Below are 26,646 nucleotides of genomic sequence, written 5' to 3'. Positions count from 1 at the left end.
ACAACACCAGGTTATAGTCCAATAGGCTTATTTGAAAGTACAAGCTTTTGGATTACTGCTCCTTCATCAGGTAGTTAGTAGGGAGGATATGTTGGACACTGAATTCAACGTGTCATGCAACTGATGCGATGTATTAGACAAACCCAGATGGCTGTTAGGTCTTTAATCACTTAGAATGAGGATCCAGGTATCAATTGATTAATGTGTCAATCCCAGAATTTCTTTCAAGTCACTACCCCTAGATAACTTCAGGTTTTGTCAGCATATAAAAAAAGGTGGCATCTCAGTTCAGACAATGTGTTAAAGATAGGAGGCGAGAGTCTGTCTGTACCCCAACCTGTAATCAGACTGGTTTTATTTCCAAAGTAGGAATTTATAAAATGACACATTGACTGACTAAACGGACTACAGATTGTGCGCTTTTTGAACAATAGAATGTCAAATACAAATCTGCAAGGCGAATTCAATGTGTGCGCACCCACGTGTCAGCGTTGGATCTCCAGGTGAGCAATCCCTTAGCGTTGTCATTCTCCCACCTTTTCCCTATAATCTCTGGCTAAATTTTGAAACATCAGTCTGGCAAAGGAAGCAGTAAGAGCTAGTCTGCATTTCACAAATTAATTCACAGGACCCTCTGCTGCATTAAAGTGGATAGCACTTTTCCTTTCTCAAACCGAAAACAGGTGAAGATTGGTGTTGTGTGATTTTTAAACTTTGTGCACCCCAGTCCAACACCAGCACCATGACAAATAGGCTGAATGGCCTCCAGGTGAAGATCACTTGTTTTTCTAATTGGAAGTGAAATTTGAGCACTATTAGGGACAGAAAGACAACAGCAACAACGACAACAGTAGTGAGGAAGGTAGGGAAGAGAGGGGGGAGGGCTAAATTAAAATGGAGTTGTAGGGAAATAAGGCATTTAATCCTGCACTGCCTAAGTCTCACTGAAAGCTTAGAGGTTATTGGTGGAAATGGAGAGTTCATTCTCCTGGATATAAAAAGCAGTTTATTTCCCTCCCAACCCATGTTCTTTTATACACAAAAAGATTATTACACATAAGTTAATGGCATTTGGCCCCACCACCAAGTCACCCATAGTACTTTTCACCTACAAAATCATGCGTGTTCCCAATTAATCAATTTATATGCAAAGTCTGGCAAGGGAAATGCCAAAGGAGAAAAAAGGTATGGAGCGAGGGAGGGAATTTAATCAAAATAGAATTGGAAGGGGAGAGAAGGCACTCTACTCCTTGCGGTGCTCACTTCTCTCTAAAAGTATCAAGATTAGGCACTTCATGCTCCCTCTCCAAGGACACCAAGACACGAACATGGCTGCAGAATTAGGGGTGGACAGATAACAGGCGACTATGACACTCCAGTGCTTGCTGCCTGGACTTGTTTATGGCTACCTTGGTCAAGTCCAAGAGTGGACCCTCAAGGAGATCCTCTGATTTGACCACCACTGTCCACACCAGATGCCCAAAGAACAAGGGCATTGGCCTTAGCGCAACCAACAACATAACAAAATATTTTTCAAATAACCAAAAAAATTAGGCAGGGCAACTGCCCACAACCAATATAAGCATGGTCTATGGACTCGTAGCACCACTAAATAAATAGTTGGGCTGGGTGTTCATGAACCACCTTAGCTTATGATTGCACAGAACTGCTGAATGAAAAACCAGTTTGTATATTTTTTTTTAAATCAGTTTGTTCAGAGATGTTATTATCCACCTCTGGAGCAGGTGGCACCTGACCCAGGCATCCTGAAAGGGACATTATCTCTGCACCACAAGGAACTTTAAAGCAAAGGTTCACTCATGCACAGCCTGTAATAAAGGCATCATCTACTCCATCATGGATTCTGAATCCCAGTCTCGTGTGGCAGGCAGGGATACTGACCATTACAGAGAGGTGTTTCCAAAGCTTAATTTGCAGGTTCTTCTCAGATATTTTCTCTTAACCTGTTCAAAGAAGTTCATACATACCTCTGGAGCAGGTGGGACTTAAAGTTAGAACCAATTCCACTCCACTCCTTGTCCAGTGGGAGGGACACTACCATATGCTGTAACTAATATCAGGTGCTCTTCATCTCAAATAGAACATGCAACTATAAAGGTTCAAATCCTGCATCAATTGAGCATTAGCAGGTCACATTTTGCCTTTCCAGGTAACAATATAATACCTTTTTAAAAGCTTCATTTGGACCTGCCACCACCACACATTCTTGGAAAATAAATTGCAAAGCTTAAACCACTAAATGCTTGGGAAAAAAAAATTACTTTGTCTCTTTTGCCAGTTATTTTAATTGTGCGCTGTCATCCTCGATTCATTCATGAATGGGAACAGTTTCTACTTACCTATTCTGCCCAGACACTCATGATTTTGGAATACCTCCAATCAAATCTCTTTGTAGATTTCTTTGCTTGAAGGATAACTTCTCCAATCTATCCACATGAGTGAAGTTCTTCATCTCTGGAACCATCCTCAATCTTGTCTGCACTCTACAATGCCTTCAAATCCTTCCTAAATGCAGCATCCAGAACTGAATGTAGTACTTAACGAGGCCAAACTTATATCTTTTATTTACTTAACCTCCTGTCTCTTCTGGCAAGTAACAAATGAGGCTCAAGGGCTGAAATCTCCTGGAGAGATTACCATTCCATTCTGAATTATGAATTTTCAATTGTAACAATTAATTAGTCCTGCAATAGGAGAGCAAGCATTGAAAAAAAAAAGTGAAGGTAAAATAAGTTAGTTTTTAGATTCAAGACGGTTTGTAAAAATTAAGTGCATTGTGCATTCTGTTTTTTCTGCCTATTTATAGTGTGCTATAAAGACCAAAAGAGGTACAATCAGTAGCTCCTAAAGAAACAAACATTAATTGGATCTTTATATACACAGCTTTTTTGATGTGTTACTTTCTCACCATTGTATTTATTAATTGTCAGGTGCATCTCTTAAAATAACAAAGCATTCATTAGAAGTTTGTTTGAAATTAGAACACCACAGTACTCCGAGTGACTTTTAAAAAATGAACAAAATGTCTTAATTTTGAATAAAAAAATCTGCTCAGCTTTTAAATATTGATCCAAAACAAATCAAGCAGTCTGAAACTTTTGAAGAATCCAAATTCCCTGAAATAACAGTTTAAAGTTGGAACAAACTAGATGAATATATAACATCCATTTAGAAACACATGATTAATCTTTCCATTTAATCTACGTATTTTTGTTTTTACAGTGGAGAAGATATCAAGCATAATTCAAATACTTTCAAACCATTAAAACCAAATATGGTACAGGAGATTTAATTCCCAGTGTAGTTTAAGAATATAACCGGTGTATTCAGGAGAGATAGATGCAGTCTGCTGAAACATTGCTTGCAACCTTAAGACAGTACTAGGACCTCAATGCAATTTTAACTCAATTTGTCTCAATATAGTGGTACGTTAAAATCTAGTACAGTAGGATTGGTTTTCACAAACAGATCAATAGGACAACAATACCTCCCTTTCCATTTAGATACTGTACAGCCTTTATGTCTCAATGTTGAGTTAAATAACTTCAGAAACAGACCAAATTGTGTCTGATCTTCATTTCTCTTACAATCTCCACTCCTCCCCATCCCCATGTCACCAATAGCCTTGCTTTGTTTACTTTGCTCTTAGTACAGAGACTTAGTCTCTCCAACACAGATCTTATTTTACGTTTTTTTTCCTTTTTCCACCTCTAACAATCCCACTGTCTTTTCCACTGGGCCTCTGCCACAAATATTTAAAAAAAAAAAAAAAATCAACATTTCTCAGTCCTGAAGGGGCGTATCGGACTCGAAATGATTACTGTTTCTCTCTCCACAGGGAATTTCTCCAGAATTCTGTGCATTGTGATAGTTTTTAGCTTCTGCAGAATTTTGCCTTATTTGATTTGCAGGAGTACAATCTAGTTATAAAAGCAACTTTGTTAAGTTGATTTGCCATCATGAGCATTTTATTTCAAAAGATGTGAAGTTGCAGTTTGTTTGATATTAACACTGACCTCGTTAATCACCCGTCCTTGTGAGTACTTCCATTGGATTACAGGTTGCACTTGGGATTGAGGAGTTTAAATCATCCACATCTCCAGTCTAAAGTGCATCAAGTCATCAATGTTGCCTTCCCATCGCAAATTAGTAACATTGGCTATTGATAATGTAATGGATATCAAAGTAAGGTGGCTCTGATTTGCAGCAGTAGGTCAGCAGGACTACCATCTACTGAGCCACAGGAAACTAATTAAGGCAATGGTTCCCAAACTGGAATTTGTGAACACCTGAAAATACTGGAGACCTTCCAGAGGATCCACAACAAAGGGACAACCCAGAGGTGGGAAATGTTGGTGTCAAGTAGGTTAATGACCAGACGAGTACTCTGCTACCTCCACTTCTCCAATGCACTTTGTACTCCATGTTCAGAGACTCCTGCTCTTTAGGCTCCTACTTTCCACATGCTTCTACTTTCATTGTGCTGTGTACTCAATACTCCTGCACTCTAATTTCTGGGTATTTTAGTCACTCTGAGCTCCTGCCAATGATAAACACACTTCAGTTCAAAGCAAGCACACCCCTCTTGTTTTAGAACTAAATATCTGGTTTTCTAACCATTATTAAATACATTTCACGTGCAGTACAGAACTTCCACTTTTTAGTACTATACCCCATAAATATACAAGGATTTGTGATCACTAGTACACTTTTAAAAAGAAAATAAGCTTGAAATGAAATATATTTGAAAACCACTGATGTCTTCTTAATCTGTCTCAGAATAGCAGATAACTTGCTTCCACTCTGGTTTGAAGATTAAGATGGCTAATGAATCCCATACGCAAATCAGCAGACCGCCAAATGTTGGTAATACTTCAAGGGTCAGGTAGATGTGGTGATTAGAGATTTATGCATTTTCTATGATGCTTTGACTTCACCATTGAGAAACATCTTTGGGGTGCCAATGTGCATGGCATCTTCCCATGTAAAGCTTTTCTATTTTAGTTTGTTGCATTCCTGGAACTTCAATCAATAGGTATGTGATTTCATAAGGAATGCTTTGGGGATATTTTTAAAGCATTTCCATGATATTCCTGGGAGTCTCCTTCAACAAATGAATTCTGAACAATTCAGAGTTGCTCCAGGAGTCTGGTGTCAGGCATAAGAACAGATTCCACCCAACCAAATATGGTGCAGGAGATTTTATTCCTATTGTAGACAGAGTTTCCAGAACAGAAGAGGCAAGGTTCAAACTTGAACAGAAAATGACCACTTGGTGCAAATGTTGAAATGGGTAAAGAGTAGGAAACTATTCATTAATATTATAGTATTCAAGGGACTACGAATTTGAAATTGAACGACAAAGCTTTTTTTTTAAATTCATGGGAATGTAGGCATCACTGGCTAGGTCAGTATTAATGATCAACCACTAATTGCCCAGAGGGTAGTAAACCACGTTACTATGGGTCTGGAGTCACATATAGGTCAGATCAGAGAAGGGTGGCAGATTTCCTTTTCTAAGGATGAATGTAATCCAGTTCAGTTTTTACAATAATCTACAGTAACATTGCCAATGTAAATTCCACATTTTTGTTGAATTCAAATTTCACCATCTGGCATGGTGGAATTTGAACCCAAGTTGTGGATTACTAGTCCAGTAATATTACCATTATGCCACTGTCTCTCCTATTTAGACTGGAGGCATATAAACATTAGTGTTTAAGGTACAGTTGTTTCTGATATAACGATAGTTCAATTCTTGTGCAATCTCACACAATATCTGCACCATTTTAACTAATGGAGCCAGAATAGAGTTATTGCCAAGACAGGTTAGAAACTTCACATTCTACAAATAATGGTCTAAATTCTTCAATCATGTTAAAGCCAATTTACATTGGGGAAACACCCGTTATAGTAGAACAGACTGTATTTTTACAGATGATCATGACTTTGCAATGGGCAGATAAAATTATTAACACAATGTGGACTGTGGTTAATTGTGAAGTGAATGATTAAGCACATTGGATGACAGTTCCAGTGGCTTGAGCAGATAATGTTAAATGTTAAAGAATCCATTAAGCGAAATGTAGAATTGATAGGAGTAGAAATACCAATTTTAGATGCTAAAAAAAAAAATCAGGAGGGGGGCAGGCTTTTTTTTCCATTCACTTGTGGGACTTGGATGTCACTGGTTGCACTAGTACTTATTGCCCATCCCTAAATTGCCCTCAAGAGGAATTGAATTTATTGTCATGTATACTGAGGCATATGAAAAACTGTCTTGCGAGCAATACAGGCAGATCACATGGTTAAATAGCAGAGATAACCAAATAATAGGTAAACAGCAGCAAAAACCAAAACACAGGTACAGGCAAACGCTCAGAGTTTGACAGTCCATTCAGTATTCTAACAGTAGGGTATAAACAGTTTTGAAACCAACTGGTGTGTGTGTTCCGGCTTTTGTACCTTCTCCCAATGGTAGAGGTTGTAGAAAAGCATTGCCATGGATCTTTGATAACGCTGGCGGCCTTTCCTTGACAGTTGGCCTGTTAGATGGATTCTATAGTTGGCAGGATTCTATAGCCATCATGCCACATTTTCTCAGCTGCCGGCGGAAGAGGAGATGTTGTTGGGCCTTTGTAACCAGTGCGTCCACATGAAGAGTCCAAGAAAGCTTGCTGTGGATGACCACTCCCAGGAGCTTGACACTTTCCACTCATTCTACATCTGTGCTGTTAATATGTAGGGGGGGGGGGGGCAAGAGTAACATCCCACCAAAAGTCAAAAATGGTTTTGCTGGCATGGAGAGCTAGGTTGTTCTCGTTTTTCCAGGAATTCCACCTCCTATCTGTAGTCTGCTTCGTCACCATCTGAGATTTGACAGATCATGGTGATGTCAGTGAAACTGTAAATGGCATTAGTCTGGTATTTGGTGACACAGTCATGGGTATACAGTGAGTACAATAGGGGGCTGTTTACGAACCCCTGGGGGACTCCAGTGTTGTGTTAGTGAGGATTGTGACCTGTGGATCAGGAAACTGAGGATCCAGTTTCAGAGAGTGGGGCTTAATCCAAGATCGCTAAGTTTAGTGATCAGTCTCGAGGGGATAATAGTGTTGAAGGCTGAACTGTAGTCATGAGTAGGATTCTTAAGTAGCTGTTCTTGGTGTCAAGATGTTCTAGGGAGGAGTGAAGGGCAAGTGATATGGCATCTGATGTGGATCTATTGGTCCGACAAGCAAATTAGAGTGGGTCAAGAGTGGTGGGGAGGCTGGAGTTGATTAATGCCATAAAACAGCCTTTCAAAGCACTTCATGACCACCAAAGTTAGGACCACTGGACAGTAGGCATCAAGGCAGCTCATGGAGCATGTCTCAGGCGCAGGGATGATGTTGGCCCTGTTGGAGAGTTGGGGCAGTGGCCTGCTGCCGGGAGGGGTTGAAGAGGATGAGAAGACCTCTGCCAGTTGATCTACGCATGCTCTGAGTGCACGGCCTGGTATTCCATCTGGGCCCATTGCTTTCCTTGGATTGACAAAAGGAAAACTGATCTGACCTCTGATGCAGGGACTGTTGGGATAGGTTCATGAGGACTGGTCAGAATAGGCTGAAATTCTCCTCAAAGCAAACATAGAAGGCTGTGATCTTGCACAGTCTCTTTTTAGAACCGGTGATGTAATTCAGTCCTTGCCATAGTTGCCAGGTGTCGGTCTAGGTCTATAGTTTGGATCAGTATTGGTCCTTGGCTGTCTTAATGGCTCTGCGAAGGTCATATTTGGATTCCTTATATTTGAGTGGGTCTTCTGATCTGAAGGCCTCATGCTTGGTTTTTAGTAGGTTCTGGATGTCCTGTTTCTTCCAGGGTTTTCTATTGGGAACACCTGGATTGACTTCCTCGGTATGCAGTCCTCCACACACTTGCTGAGAAGGTCTGTGACAGTGGTGGTGTACACATCCCAGGCAGCACCAGAGTTGATCTTCTGCCTCCTCTGACCAACACTGAACCTGTATCTGCCACGGGGTCTCCTGCTTGAGCTTTTGCCTGTAAACCGGGAGAAGTTCCTGAAAGGAGGGCAGGGGATGGAGCAGTAGGCATCTTTCAGTGGTCAAAAATGTTTGGGCCTCTGGTGGGGCAGATAATGTTCTGACGGTACTTGGGCAACACCTTCCTTAGATTGGCTTGATTGAAGTCACCAGTTACAATAAACAGGGCCTCAGGGTGTTCCATCTCTCTGGTGTTAGTGGTGGAGCACAGCACATCCAGAGCTCCCTCAACCTTTGCTTGTGGCAGTATGTACACAGCAGTTAGTATAGCAGCGGTAAATTCCCTTGGTAGATAGTAGGGGGTGGCATTTGATGGTGAGGAATTCAAAAGTTTGGGAGAAATGGCTGCCCAGGGTTGCAACATCCTTGCACCACAAGTTGTTGATTAAAAAAGCAAACCCCTCCACCCTTTGTCTTACCCAAGGATGCTGTACGGTCCATAAGATGGATAGAAAAACTATCAGCCTGAAGTCAGGAATGGATGGATTGAGCCAGGTTTCTGTGAAGCAGAGTGCGCAGCAGTCCTGCAGTTCACACTGGCAACTGAGCCATGATCTGAGTTCATCCATCTTGTTCTGCAGAGATTGTACATTTGCTCGGAGTAAGCTAGGAAGGGTCAGTTGATGGTCAGGTGCCCTCTTGAACAGCTGCAATCTATTATGCTGTTGGTAGACCCACAGTTCTTTTAAAGCAGGAATTCCAGGATTTTAACCCAAAAACATTGAAGAAAAAAAAACTAATATACTTCCAAGTCACAATAGTGAGTGGCTTGACGGAAACTTATGTCATTCACATATATCTGCTGCCCTTGTCCTTCTGGAAGGCAGTAGTTATGGATTTCAAAAGGTACTGTCTCAGGATTATTGGTGAATTTCTGCATTTTGTAGATAGTATACTCTGCTGCTGCTGAACGTTGGTGGTGGTGGAGGTTGTGGATGTGGCGCCTGCAGTGATTTAACAAGGTCAGCCTGAATAAGAGTTTCCTGATTAGGTATATCAATTTAGTCCAATCAAAGAGCCCTGGCTGACAGACAATTGGAATTTCAGGCATCCTGTTCACTCAGAGCTGGCTGAGGGAGCTGGATCAGTGTCAAGGACTCTCCATCCATAAATGAAGGGTGACTTGATGACGGCATACCGACCCCTGGAATTACTTCATTGCCAATAACGTGGATTGCTTTATCTTGGATGGTTTCAAGCTTCTTGAGTATTGTTAGAGCTGTACTCATCAAGGCAAGTGGGGAGTATTCCATCATATTTCTGGTGTGTGCCTTGTAGCTAACGGATAGGCTTTGGGGAGTCAGGACGTGAATTAGTTGCTATAGTACTGAGCTTCTAATCTGCTCTTGTGGCAAATCCATTTCAGTTTCTGATCAATGATAACCCCAGGATCTTAATAGTGGGGGGTTGAGTGATGGTATTGCCATTGAATTTCTAAGGGGTAGTGGTTATATTGCATCTTACTGAAGATATTTATGCCAGACAATGACTGTTACTTACAACTTTTCAGCCCCAGCCTGGATATTGTCCAGGTCTTGCTACATTTCAGCATGGATTTCTTCAATGACTGAGATGTAAAAAGTGATGAACATAGTGTAATCATTGACAAACATCCCAACTTCTGACCTTAAGAGGAGAAGATCATTGAGGAAGCAGCTGATGATGGTTGGGCCTAAGACATTAACCTGAGGACTTATTGCAGAGATGTCCTGGAGCTGAAATCACTGACCTCCAAAAGCCTCAACCACCTTCGCTTGCGCTATGTGTGTCTCTAACCAGCAGAGTTTTCCCCTGATTCCTACTCACTCCAGTTTTATTAGGGCTCCTTGATGCCCCACTCTATCAAATGTGACTTTGATATCAAGGGTGGTCACTCTCACCTCACCTTTGGAATACAGTTCTTTTGTTCATGTTTGAATCAAGGCTATCATGAGTTGAGGTGCTGGGTGACCCTGGCAGAATACAACCGGTGCACCACTGATCAGATGCTGCTTGATACTACTGCTGACGACAATTTTCATTTTTTTTCAGGCTGACAAGCTTGTCTTTAAATGATGGGATGCACGGATTGACAAATTGGATGCAGTAGCAATGTAATGCTAAACCAGTACTGGTCATTGTTGAGTCAGAAAGTAGCATATTGCTTCATGGACATTATGAATGTGGAAGGAGCATAAGCAACATTGTACCCATGCTCAGCATCAGTCAAGAGGTTGATAAGTGTCATGACCCAGGGCTGCAGTGGCTCTTAATTTCCAGTAACCAGCCTTAAGGCAACCAAACAAATTCACCTGCACCTCCACACACATCATTTACTGCATCCACTACACCCGATGTGGCCTCTTCTACATTGGGGAGACAGGCTGCCTACTTGCGGAATGTTTCAGAGAACACCTCTGGGACACCCGCACCAACCAACCCAACTGCCCTGTGGCTGAACACTTTAACTCCCCCTCCCACTCCGCCAAGGACATGCAGGTCCTTGGCCTCCTCCATCGCCAGACCATGGCAACACAACGCCTGGAGGAAGAGCGCCTCATCTTCCGCCTAGGAACCCTCCAACCACAAGGGATGAATGCAGATTTCTCCAGCTTCCTCATTTCCCCTCCCCCCACCTTTTCTCAGTCCCAACCCTCAGACTCAGCACCGCCTTCTTGACCTGCAATCTTCTTCCTTACCTCTCCGCCCCCATCCCCTCTCCGGCCCATCACCCTCACCTTAACCTCCTTCCACCTATTGTATTGCCAACGCCCCTCCCCCAAATCCCTCCTCCCTACCTTTTATCTTAGCCTGCTTGGCACACCCTCCTCATTCCTGAAGGGCTAATGCCCGAAACGTCAATTCTCCTGCTCCTTGGATGCAGCCTGACCTGCTGTGCTTTTCCAGCAACACATTTTTCAACCAGACAAATGCATAGGTACATCACAGCACTCCAAAATGTAGGAATCATGGCAGGTGCAGGAAGTAATTGTGACCACAGGTTACCCAAGTATTAGTGGAATAGAACCCCTTCCTGTTGAAGGATGACTTCAGCATTTTGATAAAGCCCTTTCAATGCCACACATGTACAGTATATGGCACCATGCATCTGGAGAAGCCAGCTCTGTTCCTGAATCCTACTGCCTGAGCTGCAGTAATCATATCATCAGGAAAGGAAATAAAGCTATTTGTGCCAGTTCACTAGGTTATTTATTGTCCTGATGCATTTGTGGATTTCAGCAGAGATTCTACACAGCTCCCCCACTGCTCCCTGAAAGGGACCAGTCGCATTATACCTTCACAGCCAAAGAAAGTGGACAGCTTACACACCTGCAGTCCTCAGGTTTTGCTCCAATATCTGGTTCAGTGTTCTGGGATATATGGAGTCTGCATAGGTACTGCATCTAGTTTATCCCCAAAAAATGGAGACTAGCCCAAAAGCTCAGCACCTCCTGCATCTCCTTTCTTAGGAAGGCAGCCATGGCAACCAACATCCCACTCACGGCAGAGTAGAAATTCTGTGTTGAGAATACAACTAGAGACTAAGGTCGTTTGATCACAGAAGAGAGTTATCATGCCTTGCAGATAAGGGCTGAGCACGCTACTCCAGACAGATATGCCAGCCCCCTTCTAACTAGGGCCTTGCTGTAAGAAAAATAGGAACAGTAGTAGGCCTTTCAGCCCATCAAGCTTGCTCCTCATTCAACAGCATCCTGGCTAATTAGACATTCCTCACATCCACTTGCCTATCCTTTTCCCATAACCCTTTATTTCCCCCACTGATAAAGAATCTATCTCAGCCTTAAAATATACACAAGGACTCTGCCCCCACAGCTCACTGTTGCAAGGAGTCCCAAAGACTCTCAACCCACAGGTGAAGAAATTCCTCCTCAAATCAATCTTAAATTGACATCCCTTTATTCTGAGATGATGTCCCCTAGTCCTGGGTGGGGGAGGCGAAAACAACCTTTTAGTATTAACTCTGTTACACCCCAAACCTATATGTTTCAGTAAGATTGTCTCTTCTACTAAACAAGAGAGTGACTAGAGTCCCAACCTAGCTTGCAAAACAATCCCTCCATATCAGGAATCATCCAGGTGAACCTTCTGAACTGCCTCAGATGAAAATATACCTTACCAGAAGTAAGGTTACCTCAATTGCTCACAGTACTCCATGAGGCCTTGTTCCTATGTCCTGGGCAGAAGTGCGTCAAGTCCTTGTGTTGCAGCTTTCTGCAGTTGTTCTACATTTAAATAATTTCTTCTTTTGATCTCTCTTCAAAAATGAAGAGCTTCATATTTTACCATATTATACCAAATTTGCTAAATTTTTGCCCACTTAAACTATCAATAGCTCTCTAATCTGTTTGTATCCCTCATGCAATGTTACATCTATTTCAGGGTCATCTGCAAAATTTGGCTACACTTCCTTCCTCAATCTATATTGTGAACAGTTGTGGTCCTAGCACTGATTCCTGGTCACGGGTCACCAACCTGAAAAAGAACCCCTTATCCCAATTCACTGTTTCATCCCCATTAGCCAGTTCTCCATCAATGCCAATATTCTACCTCCACTACCATGGACTCTTATCTTATGACTTAACCTTCTGTGGAATACCAGATCTAACATCTTTTGGAAATCCAAATAACACATTTACTGATTCCCCTCTAGCCACACCGGATGAGAAATCAAAAAAACTCAATAAATTAGACAATTTCCTTTTCATGAAGCCATGCTGACCCGGTTTGACTGGACAATGATTTTCCAAATGTTCTATTATTTCCCTAATTCTTTTTTGCCAATGAATGTTCAGCCAAGTCAGCCTATAACTACTCAATTCCTGCTTTCTTTCCTTTCTGAATAGGAACGGTTACATTAACAGTTGTCCAATCCTTCAGTACTTCTCCAGAATCCAATGATTTTTGGAAAGTTACAACCAATGCATCCACCATCTCAGTGGTTACTTCTTTTAGGATGCTCAGATGCAAGCCATAAGGGCCAAGGGACTTACCTGCTTTTATCCCCAGGAAATGCAGAAGTTAAATCATGAGATGTCTGCAACTGCTTGCAGTTCTGTTTAGCAAACTATCCTAATTTCATAGTAATTCCCTCTATTTAAGTTCAACAAAGTTGTTCCTAACCAAGTTTCTCACTCTCAAAATGAATATTAAAATTCTATTACATTATGATCTCTACTTCCTAGGGGATCTTTTACTTGGAGTCATTTATTAAACTTGCCTCTTTACCCATTATGAGATCTGCAATAGCCTATTCCTTGGTTGGCTCCATGACATTGCAATTGGAAACTATCCCTAATGGACTATGAATTTATCATAGCTATCCTTTCCAATTTGACTGAATAATGAAGGTAACAATATGACTTAATCAACTTGAGCCTCAGCATATGCAGCAACTCGAAGGTGCTGTGCCAGCTGTGCAACCATTACATTAAAAAAAAAAGAGAGACTGCTGGCTTGCACTGAACCTCACCTCAGGCTAACATCAATCATTCAACTTTTTGTAACATTCAGTACAGGCCATTAAATTTACATGACAGATGACAAAAAAAAATGATGATTCACATCTCCCACAGCACCTTTGGAAGTTACACAGCTAAAGGTTTACCTTTTCAGTGTAGGCTTCTTCTTATTATGTCACTGCTGCTAACTTCAGCATCATTAAGATGCTAATATTCAATTTGTAAGCAATGTTATGGTGTAAATTGCCTTTAACAAGCACCTGACCACAAGTACCTCCACTGTGCAGGTTAAAATATTACAAATTAAATTTAGCTGGGGTTTGCAAATGGCTACTCCATGTACAGTATTTGTTCCTTCAAATATCCATCATCCAGCAAACATGGATTCCATACAAGTCAGCTCAACAAGCATTGTCACAGCCACCTTCTAGTCACAAATTTGCATCTAGAGAATGGCAAGTAACAGCAGGAATGCAACTCATGATGGCCACCATCAGCACCTCCCCCCAGATCCTCCATGTCCACTATTACCTTGCATTATCCCAACAGCCTATTTCAGCTGTATGTCCTTGCGCTTCCTCTCCTCCCACCAGGCCTAGCAACAAACACGCCATGCCATTTGCTAAAAGTGGCAAAGTTGGAGCAAGATGTTCCCAATTCAACTCAGACTTCACAAATCTATCTGGCATCACTGAGACCCACATAAGATTCCATCCATGATGTTTCAGGTAATCGTGCTACAATTGGCAAACTGAGCTACACAAAATCAAAGGCACATTCCTGTTAACAAAAAGTGGTTTATGTAGGTGTCTCTATAGCTTCACTGATCTGGGATTTGCAGCTGCTCTATTTTCCCAACTCTTTTCATTTCCCAGAGATTACCTTGAAGGAGACCCACATTTACTAAGCTCTATAGCATGGTGTCTGGCCAACCAATCCTTAATTAATGTTCTTTTGTGCGTAAAAACTTCTAGCACATACATATGTATGAGTTGAACTTGTTACCATTTGAGCATTCTTTAATATTTGCTGCTGTATAGAGCTGCTTATATAAAAGATAAACAAATGCAATTTTAAAATTTCCAACTCCCTTCCTTGAATTCTCTCCTGAGAAAATGGTTCTCTATGCAATAGCATGCTCTGCTACCTCACCCATGGAGCAGTTCTTCATGCAAGATTAAAATGTTGCCAAGTCATTCAATCACTGGGATAGAACAGGGAAGGAAAAAGAACGAATTTATTTTCCAACCTAATATCCACAACCTACACTTTGCAACTGGAATTACTGGATATTGATCAAGAACCAGAATCATGGCTGGTAACTTTTCCCTTTCTTAAAGGAGAAGGGCTGTCAATATTTATAGCATTCTTACAAACAGTACTTCCTCACTTAAAAAAAGTCGAATGTAACATTTAGCCTTCAAAAAAAATTTCAATAAAAAGTTGGAAATTCTTGGAACTGCCAAGTGGTATATACACTATAGAGATATGATTCAACTTACCAATGTAAAACTGAAATGCTATCCTAAATCATGACTATCTCAGACTCAAATAACTTGCATCAAATTGATATTTGTGCCAACTGTGCAATTTAAAAAAGGTTCCATTCCACTTCAGTTCTAAGTTGACTGAAACAGTTTGCAACCCAATACTTCCAAAGTCATGGTCCTGAACAAAAAGGGGAATTTGGAAACTAACCTCATATTCACAACTCACTATGTATATTTCTATTATTGAAATATCAATAAAACTCCAAGTTGATTATAACCCCTTTGCAGCAGCATTTCAATTCTATTCAAGTAAGCACAATTTGAAGACAGACCTAAACATTATTCCAACAAAATACCCATTCATAAGACAAAGTACAAGTTATTATAAATACCTCCTCGTGGTACCTATTTGCTATGGCTCTGCACAACTGAGCCAAACTTACCAGCAGGTTTTCAAAGTTTAATTTCTCACCAGCTAAGGAAGCAGTAGGATGGTAAACTGCTTGCCATGCCAAAGCTAAGGATATTATGGGGAGTGCAGCAAGTGTAGTCTGGATATTCGCTTTCAGTTTTTAATGCAGCAACACTATTTGAAAGTGTGTACACAAGGGCATGCGGTATATCAAATAAGCTTCTGATACTCATTATGTCTGGTTATTTGTGAAGACTATTTTGTGGGTAAGCTAACCACTATTTGTAAATGAAACAACAGTAAGAGACAGTACCTTCAGGACAGATGAGAAGAAATCTCCTCCACGAAAACGTGAATAAAACACTGATTCCTACTTTAGCCTTCATTGCTATTTGCCATCAGCAATTTTCAATAAGTTCCATAAGAGACATGACTCAAGATGGTCAATTATTGCATTAATTAGTCAGAAATACAACTACAGCTAATTTATACTAAAATTTTTAAAATATATCTCCTCCTAAAAAAAAAGGTGGCTTAGTGAAAACAACAAGAAGCTCCCAAGAAAGCAGCAAAACTGCAAAGTGTTCTGTTGCCTCAACATGTTTAGACATATGTATTTCTGCAGATACTTCAGCTGGTAGTCATTAATAAAGATATTGCATATCCCATAAATAATTGAAATAAATTAGATCACTTGGAACAGGTTTTGCTATAGGCTTTAGTGTCCTGTAACATAAAAACATTTCCCAGTAGAAACAAGAATCATTCAAACACTGCAGCATAACAAAAGCAAGGTTACCAAATTAAATTTTACAAGAAATAATCCATTAGATTTGTGGTGATAAGCAAGTTTAACGATATTTCCATTTTGTTTATACCAGAATAACATTTGCTCATGTCAAGGTATCATCTTTAAAATTATTTGATTCTGTTCACTCAAAACAAGAGCTGTTGCCAAAAGGCTGTAAGGTAAAATCAACTTATCATGGAGTTCCAGATACAAACAGGCAGATGGCCCAATTGGATTTATAAAAAGGTAACAACACCTAACATTTTATTTGTGGACCTGAAACTAATTTCAATTTCTAAACTAAACACGTAGCAATATTCTGGTGTGGTTCAAATATATTGAGAAAATAGGGCAAAATGGGACATTGCTTGTGTATATCTGGTGAGATCACTTTGTACAGTATAAGTTTATAAATAAGCCAAAGACCACCACTTCAAGACTGGAAAATACTTGATTAATTTCAAATTCAAAGGGAAAGGGACACTATTACAAGAATGTGAACAGGTTTTATTCTGCTATTGGGTAAAAACAATGACTGCAGATGCTGGAAACCAGATTCTGGATCAGTGGGGCTGGAAGAGCACAGCAATTCAGGCAGCATCCGAGGACAGACAAAATCGACGTTTCGGGTAAAAGCCCTTGTTATTATCCATCATAACTCAATTGGTATTTTGTGCTACTGGAATGCTGTTGTCAATCCACAAAGATGATGTTCTGCCTACCACAGTTGAGCAATGTTGTGTATTTTATTTTTAACCTAAGTGCGGTCGTGCTTATTTTTTCCCCAGCACCCATGATGTGTGTGTGCAGGTGTGAGACACAGTAAGAGACACAAGGTGCACAAATCTTTATTCAATTTCCACCACCAGGAAGATAGGAAAACACCCAGGTGGCCAGTGACAAACACTGCCCTTCACATAGCAATGTTGTGTATTTATTCTAGAGCCAATTAATGTCAATTACTTCCTAATGATTGGCTGATTGAGGTAAACAACATTCTCCCAGTTGATCATAACAGAATACACTCAGCCAGTCCATGCATGAAAAACCCAAGACAATATCTATTTATTATTAGGATTCTATAAATGGGCAGCATTCGCTAAACCACCAAATATGCTACCTAATACCAATGTAACATAATCGGTTGATCCTGAAATTGGCTCATTTACACTTGTTAGTGATATACCAACATACACTGACAAGCTGTGGCTTTAAGTGTGTATTTGGTACTGGTTTCTTTTAGAGAGAACTGGGGGACAGTTATCAAGCAATCAATGAGAAGATAAACAACATGAGCCTTAGTTTTTTTTTAGAAAATGCACAGGAACAATGGAAGCTGCCTGAGTGGGTGTGATCAAAGTCTACAGATCCAGGATTTTAGTTAGCTTTCGGCAATTGTTACTGGGGTCTCAGCAAGATTGGAAGGCAGCAAATCTCTCCCAACTGCTACACTGAACTCTCTCAATTGTCTTTTGATGTTCTTGCCTCCTGGATTGGAGAACTGCATGAGAATTTGCCTTTTTGCTAAGGGTGTATTTATTTGATGCTACAATATGGAATAGTTAATTGGTCATTGTTACCATACCTACTATTCTGTTAAGTTTTCCAGTACAGTAAAACTATTGAAAGTTAGAGTTATAGAGACATACAACATGGAAACAGATCCTTCGTCCAACTTATCCATGCTGACCAGATATCCTAGATTAATCTAGTCCCATTTGCCATCACTTGGCTATATACCACTAAACCTTTTTCATATACCCATCCAGATGCTTAAATGTATCAGCCTCCACCACTTCCTGAAAGCTCATTCCATCCATGCACCACACTTTGCATGAAAAAAAAAGTTACCCCTTAGGTCCCTCTTAAAAAGTTTTCCCCTCTCACTCTAAACCTATGCTGCCTTGTTTTGGACTCCCCCACCCTGGGTAAAATACCTTGTCTATTTATCCTATCCATACCCCTCATGATTTTCTGAACCTCTCAGCTTATCCCTCCAACACTCCATGCAGGATAGTCCCAGCCTATCAGCCTCTCCCTATAGCTCAAACACTCCAAACCCTGGCAACATCCTTGTAGTTAAAAATCACAACACCAGGTTAGAGGCCAACAGGTTTATTTGGAAGCTGATTGCAAAGTTTGGTACCCATGGGAATAGCCTCAACCAGGACCTTGGGTTCATGTCACACTACAGGTGACCCCACTGCATGACACCCACACAGACCCTCCCTCATAAACAAGTTCTTTCATGCACACACAACCCCCACTCACACGCACCCTCTCACACACTTAACCAAGCTTACGTATAGTATCACATCTGTCGCTGCTGCATGCGCAGGAGCAAGCAAGAACTGCAGATGGTGTAGATTAGCGTCAAGAGTGTGTTGCTGGAAAAGCCCAGCAGGTCAGATAGCATCCAAAGAGCAGGGGAAAAAAAAATAAAAAAATAATTGACATTTCGGGCATAGGCCTTTTATTAGGGCCTTCATGGATTCTTCTGCTCCTCAGATGACCTGCTGTGCTTTTCCAGCAATACACAACTCCTACATGCACACATATACAAGCTTATAGGGTGAATTTGTTTTTGTGAATTAAATTTTATTTTACTGAAAAACTGCACAAATTCATGTAAAACTAAAACTATACAGAGGGTTTGTCAGTCTAACATAGCATTGGAACACAGACTTCACACCTATTGTTTAAAAAGTTGAGCTATCTTGAGACTGTAATTTAAGAGAAGCTCTGGGAATTACATAAAGAACAGAAACAAGGATATAAAAGATGAAAGTTTTAATCTAAGACTGTTTACTGTATCACATCTCCATGACACTAGATTCCTTTACCTATACATTCTGTGAGAATGTTCTTAACCTCCACAACCACCTGATAAAAAGGGACGGCACTCCGAAAGCTAGTGCTTCCAAATAAATCTATTGGACTACTGCTTGGTGTTGTGATTTTTAACTTTGTCCACCCAATCCAACACTGGCACCTCCAAGTCATAACACCTTTGTAAATCTTTTCTGAACCCTTTCAAGTTTCAGAACATCCCTCCTATAGTAGGGAGACCAGAACTGCACAGTACTCAAAGTGGAGTCACCAATATCCTGTACAGCCACAACATGACCTCAACTCTTATGCTCAATGCACTGACCAATACAGTTAAGCATACCAATTGTCTTCTTCACTATCCTATCTACCTGCATCTCTACTTTCAAGAGAAGTATGAATCTGCACTCCAAGGCCTGTGTTCAGCAACACTCCCCAGAACTTTATCATTAAGTGTACAAGTTATGCTCTAATTTGCCTTTTCAAAATGCTGAACCTCACATTTATCCAAATTAAATTTCATCTGCCACTCTTCAACCCATTGGCCCATCTCATCAAGATCCCGTTGTACTCAGAGGTAACCTTCTTTGCTGTCCATTATACCTCCAATTTTGCAGTTATCTGAAAATTTATTAACCATACCTCAGATGTTCACATCCAAATCATCTCTCTAAGTGACAAAAACAATTAGACCCAACACCAATCCTTGTGGCACACCAGTGGTCACAGGCCCCCAATCCGAATAGTAACCCTCCACCACCTCTTTCTTCTATCTTCGAGCCAGTTCTGTGTTCAAATGGCTAGTTCTCCCTGTATTGCATAGGATCTAAACTTGCTGACCAGTCTACCTTGACAAACCTTGTCGAATGCCTTACTCAAGTCTATACAGGTCAAGTTCTTCTTTTATTTTGTTGTATTTTAAACAATAGTAATTGAATAAATTGTGTTTTGCTTAATAGAGTAATTGAATTGCATCTGGAAGACAGCACCTGATATTTACCTTCAAAAGAAGAAATTGTTAAGGGTCTAGGCTACCTTCTTAATGTGTTTTGAGGGGTTCTGGTCTGGTCATAACACCAGAAATCTGTTCTCTGCAAGTAATAGTTCTATGCCAAAACCTTGTGACTTTGCGAATTGCCCAGAAGCAGAGGAGCTGTTGCTTGTTCCAGATTTGTTCTTTGATCAGCATTGACTTGCAAACAACCACAAATTCTTTTCTCCTGAGGTATAAATTGTGGAGAAACAAAGATACCAAGTTTGAAATTATGTATTGATGAGCACAAAATGCACATGTTCAACAAAAGTCTCTTTTCAGCAACATTAAATCAAACAATCCAAACAATACACTATCCAAACTCACAAGAAAGCTACTCCAAAACAAGCTGCCAACTTAGACATAGGAGTACAATTTGAGAAGAATTGTAGCTCAGGTTGAGGTTCGGGTTATAAGTTTGCTCGGTGAGCTGGCAGGTTTGTTTTCGGACGTTTTGTCACCATATTAGGTATCAGTGAGCCTCCAGTGAAGTGCTGCTGTTCTGACCCACTTTCTAATTATGTGTCTTGATCTGTTAAGGGGAGTGATTTCATTCTGGTTATTTTTCTCAGAGGTTGGGAAAAGGGGTCCAAATTGATGGAATTTTGGTTTGAATGCCAGGAAATTCCCATGCAAGTCTGTTTGGCCTGTCCTTGGATGAATGTGTTGTCCCAATCAAACTGGTGTCTTTCTTCGGCTGTACATAAGAATACAAGTGATAGTGGGTCATGTCTTTTGATGGCTAGTTGATGTGTACCCTGATGGATAGTTTTCTGCCTGCGGGGTGGGGTGTTTGGGGGTGGGGTGTTTGGGGGATGACTTCATTTTTGCTGATTGTTGGTATAGGGTCCTTTAGATTCATCAGTAGCTGTTTCAGTATGTTGGTAGGTTTGTGGGTTACCATGATGCCAAGGGGTCAGACTAGTCTGGTAATCATCTCAGAGATATGTCTTTGATGTATGGTAGTGTGGCTAGAGTTTCTGGGTGTGTTGTGTCTACTTGTTTGGGTTTGTTGGTTAAGAATCGATGGACTGTGTTTATTGGGTACCCGTTCTTCTTGAATATGTTGTATAGGTATTTTTCTCCTGCTGCTTGTTGTTCCTAGGTGCTGCAGTGTGTTGTGGCCCGTTTACATCATGTCCTGATGCAGCTCTGTTTGTGGGTGTTGGGATGATTGCTTCTGTAATTAAGTATCTGTTATTAGTCTTAGATAAAGTATCAGTGGATATACTGTACTGGAAATGGAATTAAGGAGGATCAGATCAGCATAATTTCATTAAATGGTGGCACAGAGTCAATGGGCTGAATGGCCTAGTTCTGTTTCTTGTCTTAGGTACTTCCAGAAGGCATTTGATAAAGTGCCACAAAGGCTTTTGTGGAAAATAGAAGCTTACGGTGTAGGTAGTAACATATTAGCATTGTTATGGACCAGACCCCAAAATTTTACAAGTTAGCCTCGACCCTAACTTTTTCTTATTTTAAAAAAGGTAGATATAAAGTGTGTATTCCAGATGTGATGTGATTGGTCAAACTACTTGACGTTCAGCAAAAAACAGTATAATTACAATTAAAACAAAAAGGAGGAAGAATTTAGAATAACTTAACTATTGGAAAACTTAACTAAATGATAGATACAGTTCCAATTATTAACTATTCCAATATAGTAACATCCCATAAACACACCCCTTGGCAAAAAAGGTAATTCAGACAGATCCTTACATGTACTTCAATCCAGGAAGAAACAACATCAAGAGAGTTTTCAGAGAAAGTAGCAGCTTGCTATCATTTACCAAAGCTTCCAAACCTTCTGGGATCCCAAACAACTTGTAAAAGCTAAAAAAACTAGAAAGCCTGGCTTACGAGAGCTGTCCACTCCCCTTTCATTGTTAAAATGGTTAAAATCTAAAGGCCCCCCCCCCCCCAGTTATTTACTTAGGCAGTTTTCAGTAGCCAGTTCAATACATCTGTCTTTTCAAACTCTTCAAAAAACTCAGGACACAATAACCTTTTTAAAGTAACAGCATCGTCACAACATGGATACAAGACTGACCAGCTAATAGGAAACAGAAGTGTAGGCATGCATAGGTTCTTTTTGGCTGACAAATTCTAACAAGTGGCATGTCACAGGGATTAGTGCTGGAACCTTAACCATTTACTATATAAAGTGGGACAGAGGTATTGTCGCTACACTTTCTGATCACACAAAAGTAGGCAGAATGCAAGTTGTGAACAGCACTTAGGATGGGAGGTTAAATGAGCAGACAAAGAATAGCATAAAGTTGTCCATTTTGAGGGGAAGAATAAAAATTGAAACAGTTTCTGAAGTAGATACGCACACACACGCACACTTTCCACTCAACCTGCACATCTTTAGACTGTGGGAGGAAAGAAGAGCACCATGAGGAAACTCACATGGACATAGGGAGAATATCTGTCTGTGTGGAATTTGCACAGGCACCAAAGGGTGGACTTGAACCTGGGTCCCTGGCATTGTAAAGGAGTGGTGCTGCCCCCTATAACAGTCATAATTGAAGGAAGAATGCAATGATTTGGAAACAGTTCAATACTTTTACCAAACTAATTCCTGGAATGGGCATATGGAATTAATACTGAAAATGTTGCTGGAAAAGTGCAGCAGGTCAGGTAGCATCCAAGGAGGGAAGAGAATCAACGTTTTGTGCATGAGCCCTTCTTCAGGAAGAAGGGCTCATGCCCGAAACGTTGATTCTCCTGCTCCTTGGATGCTGCCTGACCTGCTGTGCTTTTCCAGCAACACTTTCAGCTCTGATCTCCAGCATCTGCAGTCCTCACTTTCTCCATATTGAATTAATAGAAAAGTTTGGACAGTATAGGCTTAGATCTGTTGGAGTTTAGAAGTGTAAACGTAACTTGATTGAAACATACAAGATCTGAGGAATTTTGACAGGCTAAATGTGGAGGATGGTTTTCTCTTGGAAAATTCTAGAACAAGGGATCACTGTCTAAAAATAAGGAACTGGCCATTTTAGAACTATGGAGTTTTTTTGCAGATGGCCATGAGCATTTGGAACACTTTTCCCTAAAAAAAAGGGTGGAATATTTTTAAGACAAAGATGAATAGATTCTTAATACACATTCCTGCTTACCTTTGTTTATTTTAAGTTACAATCATACCCACCTTGATCCTATTGGGTGGCAGGACACCTCTAGGGGACCGAATGACCAGTCATGGAGGAGATTTAATACAAGGATGAGAATAAAAAAAATGAAATCACTGCTTAACCAAAAACTAAATGTATGTCAGTGAACACAATAATGATGGGCAGTTGGGACTTGGAACAATTAAGGACAAAGTTTTGGCTAACTTCACAGAAGTAGGACGTCAGCCAGAAGTGCACTGGAATGATCAAGCCTAGAGGTAACAAGAGTTGCTGCAACAGAATAGATGAGACAGGCAACATTAGATGCAAGTGGGTGGTCTTAATGATGGCATAGATATGTCACATTTCGTTATTTTAAAAATCACATTCTAATTCTCGAGAGCATTCTTTTGCAATGATGGAAATACATTCTCCAATTCAACTAATGAAAGTTTTAGGGAATCGGAGCTGACAGATGTAACGTAATGCACTCAACATTTGTACCCTCACTGGGCTGGTCATTGTATTTCCAGGTCCGCCAGAAAATATCGTCTAAGTTTCTATGTTTCCGAAGAGACCAAAACTGATAATTGTACAATTTACTTTAAAAATCTCTAACACCTTAAATTTGCCAAACCAATACAAAAATCAGGCTATACGCAGATGGGAATGTGCACATATTTCGCTCATCCACCTACATTTAAATTTTTAAAACTTTCAATTCCGAAGAAATTATATTGGACTCAAAATATAAACTCTGCAAAGCCGCCAGATCTCTTGAGTTTGTCCAAAATGTTCTGATGTTTTAATTAAACTGTCCATCCTTCTTGAAAGATGCTTGCATATTCAGCCTAACTTTCTAAGCGTGCTGCGGTCAGTGCTACGTAGAATTGCAATTCAGAAGTATCTACAAATCTCCTCAATGTGTTAGCCGATTGAGCATTGTACGCCAGAAAGATGCAATGCTTTCCAATTAGAAAGCCAAGAAAACTTGAATCACATCAAAAGAGCAAGATCGACATACTAGACGAGATTTAACGTGCACATCTTTGCAGTTCTGTTGGGACAAGAAACAGAACTAGGCCATTCAGCCCATTGACTGTGCCACCATTTAATGAAATTATTCTGATCTGATCCTCCTTCATTCCATTTCCAGTACAGTATATCCACTGATACTTTATCTAAGACTAATAACAGATACTTAACTTCAGAAGTTTCACCTTTGCAGGAACAAAAGGTATTTAATTCGTCGTGACATCGTAATTAAAGCAACTTGGCTACTCAAATCCAGAGATTTACCCCAACTCCTGCTGAAGGTCAGAGGTGAACTGTAGCTTCAGCCCTGCCCCAGCTAAAGTCTCGGACCCTGCGCCTCAGCAGGTCAGGTTAACTATTTTAAACTGGACATTTTTCAAAGGGAGTTTAAATGGAAAGGACAAACTCAATAATTCCATCCGGAATTAAATACTTACAATACATGAATATCATGGCTGTTCGACACCAGGTCAAGATACAAAATTTGGAACTTTTAAAAATAGTACAAAATACAAGAGTAGTGAAAATGTGCCAAGATTCATAGTCGTTTTCACATCTTAAAAGACTCTATTAACAGTACCGAGTGACATTCCACATTCAACCGCTCGAGGCCTTAACATGCCCCGAACCCTTCCAAAACAAAAACCAAATCACGGAAGCCAACTCATTTTAAAACAAGTGCCTATGTGCCTTGGTGCATCGTTGGTCTGGCGTGGCACCACCTCCCCACCCCGTCACCCACAGCAATTATTGCTCAGGGTCGCATATTCTGCAGCCAGGTACACAGCGGAATTTTGCACTAACAGCCGCCGCCCTGGCACGTTCAGCAACAGCCAAGCAGATCCCAGTACCAGTACCGGGTTGGGACAACATTTTTAATCCCAAATAAATGGGTCACACTTTCTCACCAATTTCCTGAGGGCAGTTTCATCCAGAGCGGAGTAACGGTCTGCGGACATGGTCAGACTGTGCCGTGCTGGCTCAATACTCCAGAGGATCGCAAGATGACTTAACCAACAGGACTTTTTCTTTTGCGGAAGTTCGTGTATCCCGGCTTACTCTCGATGGTCTTTGCTGGTTTATTTGAAGTTGACTCAGACTCAGGTAAGTGGGTCGCTGTCACTCGGTGACAGGAGGCGGCCGCTGACAGATCGCTGCAGGTGCGATGGTCTTTGATCCCGCAACTCGGTCGACAGTCAAACAGAGGTGGGGCAAGAAAGAACAAAAAAAAGCTGGTCTCCTCTCAAAAGTAAGATTAATTCAACGTTGAGGAAGATCAGGCGATCGCTGATCCTTTACGACTTTTTCCGAACGTGTAGACCCCCGGAACACCAAATCCCCGGGGATTCCTTATTCCTGGGTTCAAATTCCGGACCAGCAATCCCGGGAACGTTCCATTCGCAACCGCTCACCTCAGCGCGAGCTTCAAATAACGACCATCCCCACGAAGCTCTGCCCACCAACCTCGACATCGACCAATCGCGTCTTGGTGTACCCTACCAGCTTCTTTGTGATTGGTGCACGGATATCAACGGTCGCTTTGACACGCCATGGCTCGGCCCTCTCTGCCCTGTGCACCTTCGGACGATGGAGTTTGTCCGTAAGTCTACGGTTACTCTCAGGTTATATTGCCGGTGTTTAGAGATAGTCAACCGTAAAAAGGAACAGTCAAGTCCAGGATATCTGAAAATTAGAAACAGAGAATGCTACAAATGTTCAAAAGATCTAGTTAGATCTTTGGAAAAAGAAGAAAAAAACATGTAACGTTGATTACCTTTTTAGGAATTATTTTGCTTTATCAGTACAAAGCTTTTTCATGAGTTGGGGATGTCTCCAACTGTTTTACAGTGAATTTTAAATACAATTGGAATGTAGGAAACACATTAGGCAATTTGCAGACGGCCAAATCCCACAAACAATGAGACAATGACCAGAGAAACAGTTTTTATTTTTGTTGATCTTGATTTAGAGATAAATTATATCTAGTACCTTCTTCTGTTCTTCAAAATACTGCCGTGGAATCTTTGAAGATGGAATTAGGCTCAGCTGGATCCTCCTACCACGTAAAAGTCCAAGTCATCGTAACACACATGCCTTTACTCAGACGAAGTTGGCTTATATGAGATCCTGCCTGACTGCTGATACTCTTGTAATGCAATTATGTTCATACCTATACACAAAAAAGATCTACTGAATACAAGTCAGGGCTTTTTACCCATTTTATTAGAGTCTAGAGTTCTGAAGCCAATTAAATCATCTCTATTGCTGATTCAGCTGAGATCAACCAAATAAGCCAGATATAAATACTGTGAATTTTTAAATAAGTGTAGCTCAATGGTGAGTAACTGAATTACACAGCCCAAGTAGATTACACAACATTGAAAAAGTATGATCTGGGAAGCCACAGCTCATCCAT

At 40.7% G+C, this 26,646-nt stretch overlaps 1 protein-coding gene across 3 annotated transcripts in view; it reads right to left on the bottom strand.

Annotated features, from left to right (window-relative positions):
- smtnb (smoothelin b) overlaps positions 1–25,638 on the bottom strand; it is a 362,626-nt gene extending 336,988 nt beyond the window's left edge. The window contains exon 1 of one of the 3 annotated variants that reach the window (XM_043715564.2): positions 25,139–25,638. In XM_043715564.2, coding sequence (XP_043571499.2) covers positions 25,139–25,189 — 51 coding nt within the window. In that variant the 5' untranslated portion in view covers positions 25,190–25,638. The remainder of the gene's footprint in view (positions 1–25,138) is intronic. The other 2 variants (XM_043715563.2, XM_043715562.2) reach the window with 2 other exon arrangements.
- Between the last annotated feature and the right edge of the window lie 1,008 nt (positions 25,639–26,646).

Source organism: Chiloscyllium plagiosum, unplaced genomic scaffold (assembly GCF_037043375.1).
Source record: "Chiloscyllium plagiosum isolate Xiang-an unplaced genomic scaffold, Cpla_swu_hap1 HiC_scaffold_24, whole genome shotgun sequence".
Lineage (NCBI taxonomy): Eukaryota > Metazoa > Chordata > Chondrichthyes > Orectolobiformes > Hemiscylliidae > Chiloscyllium > Chiloscyllium plagiosum.
This window is presented reverse-complemented; position numbering and strand designations above follow the sequence as displayed.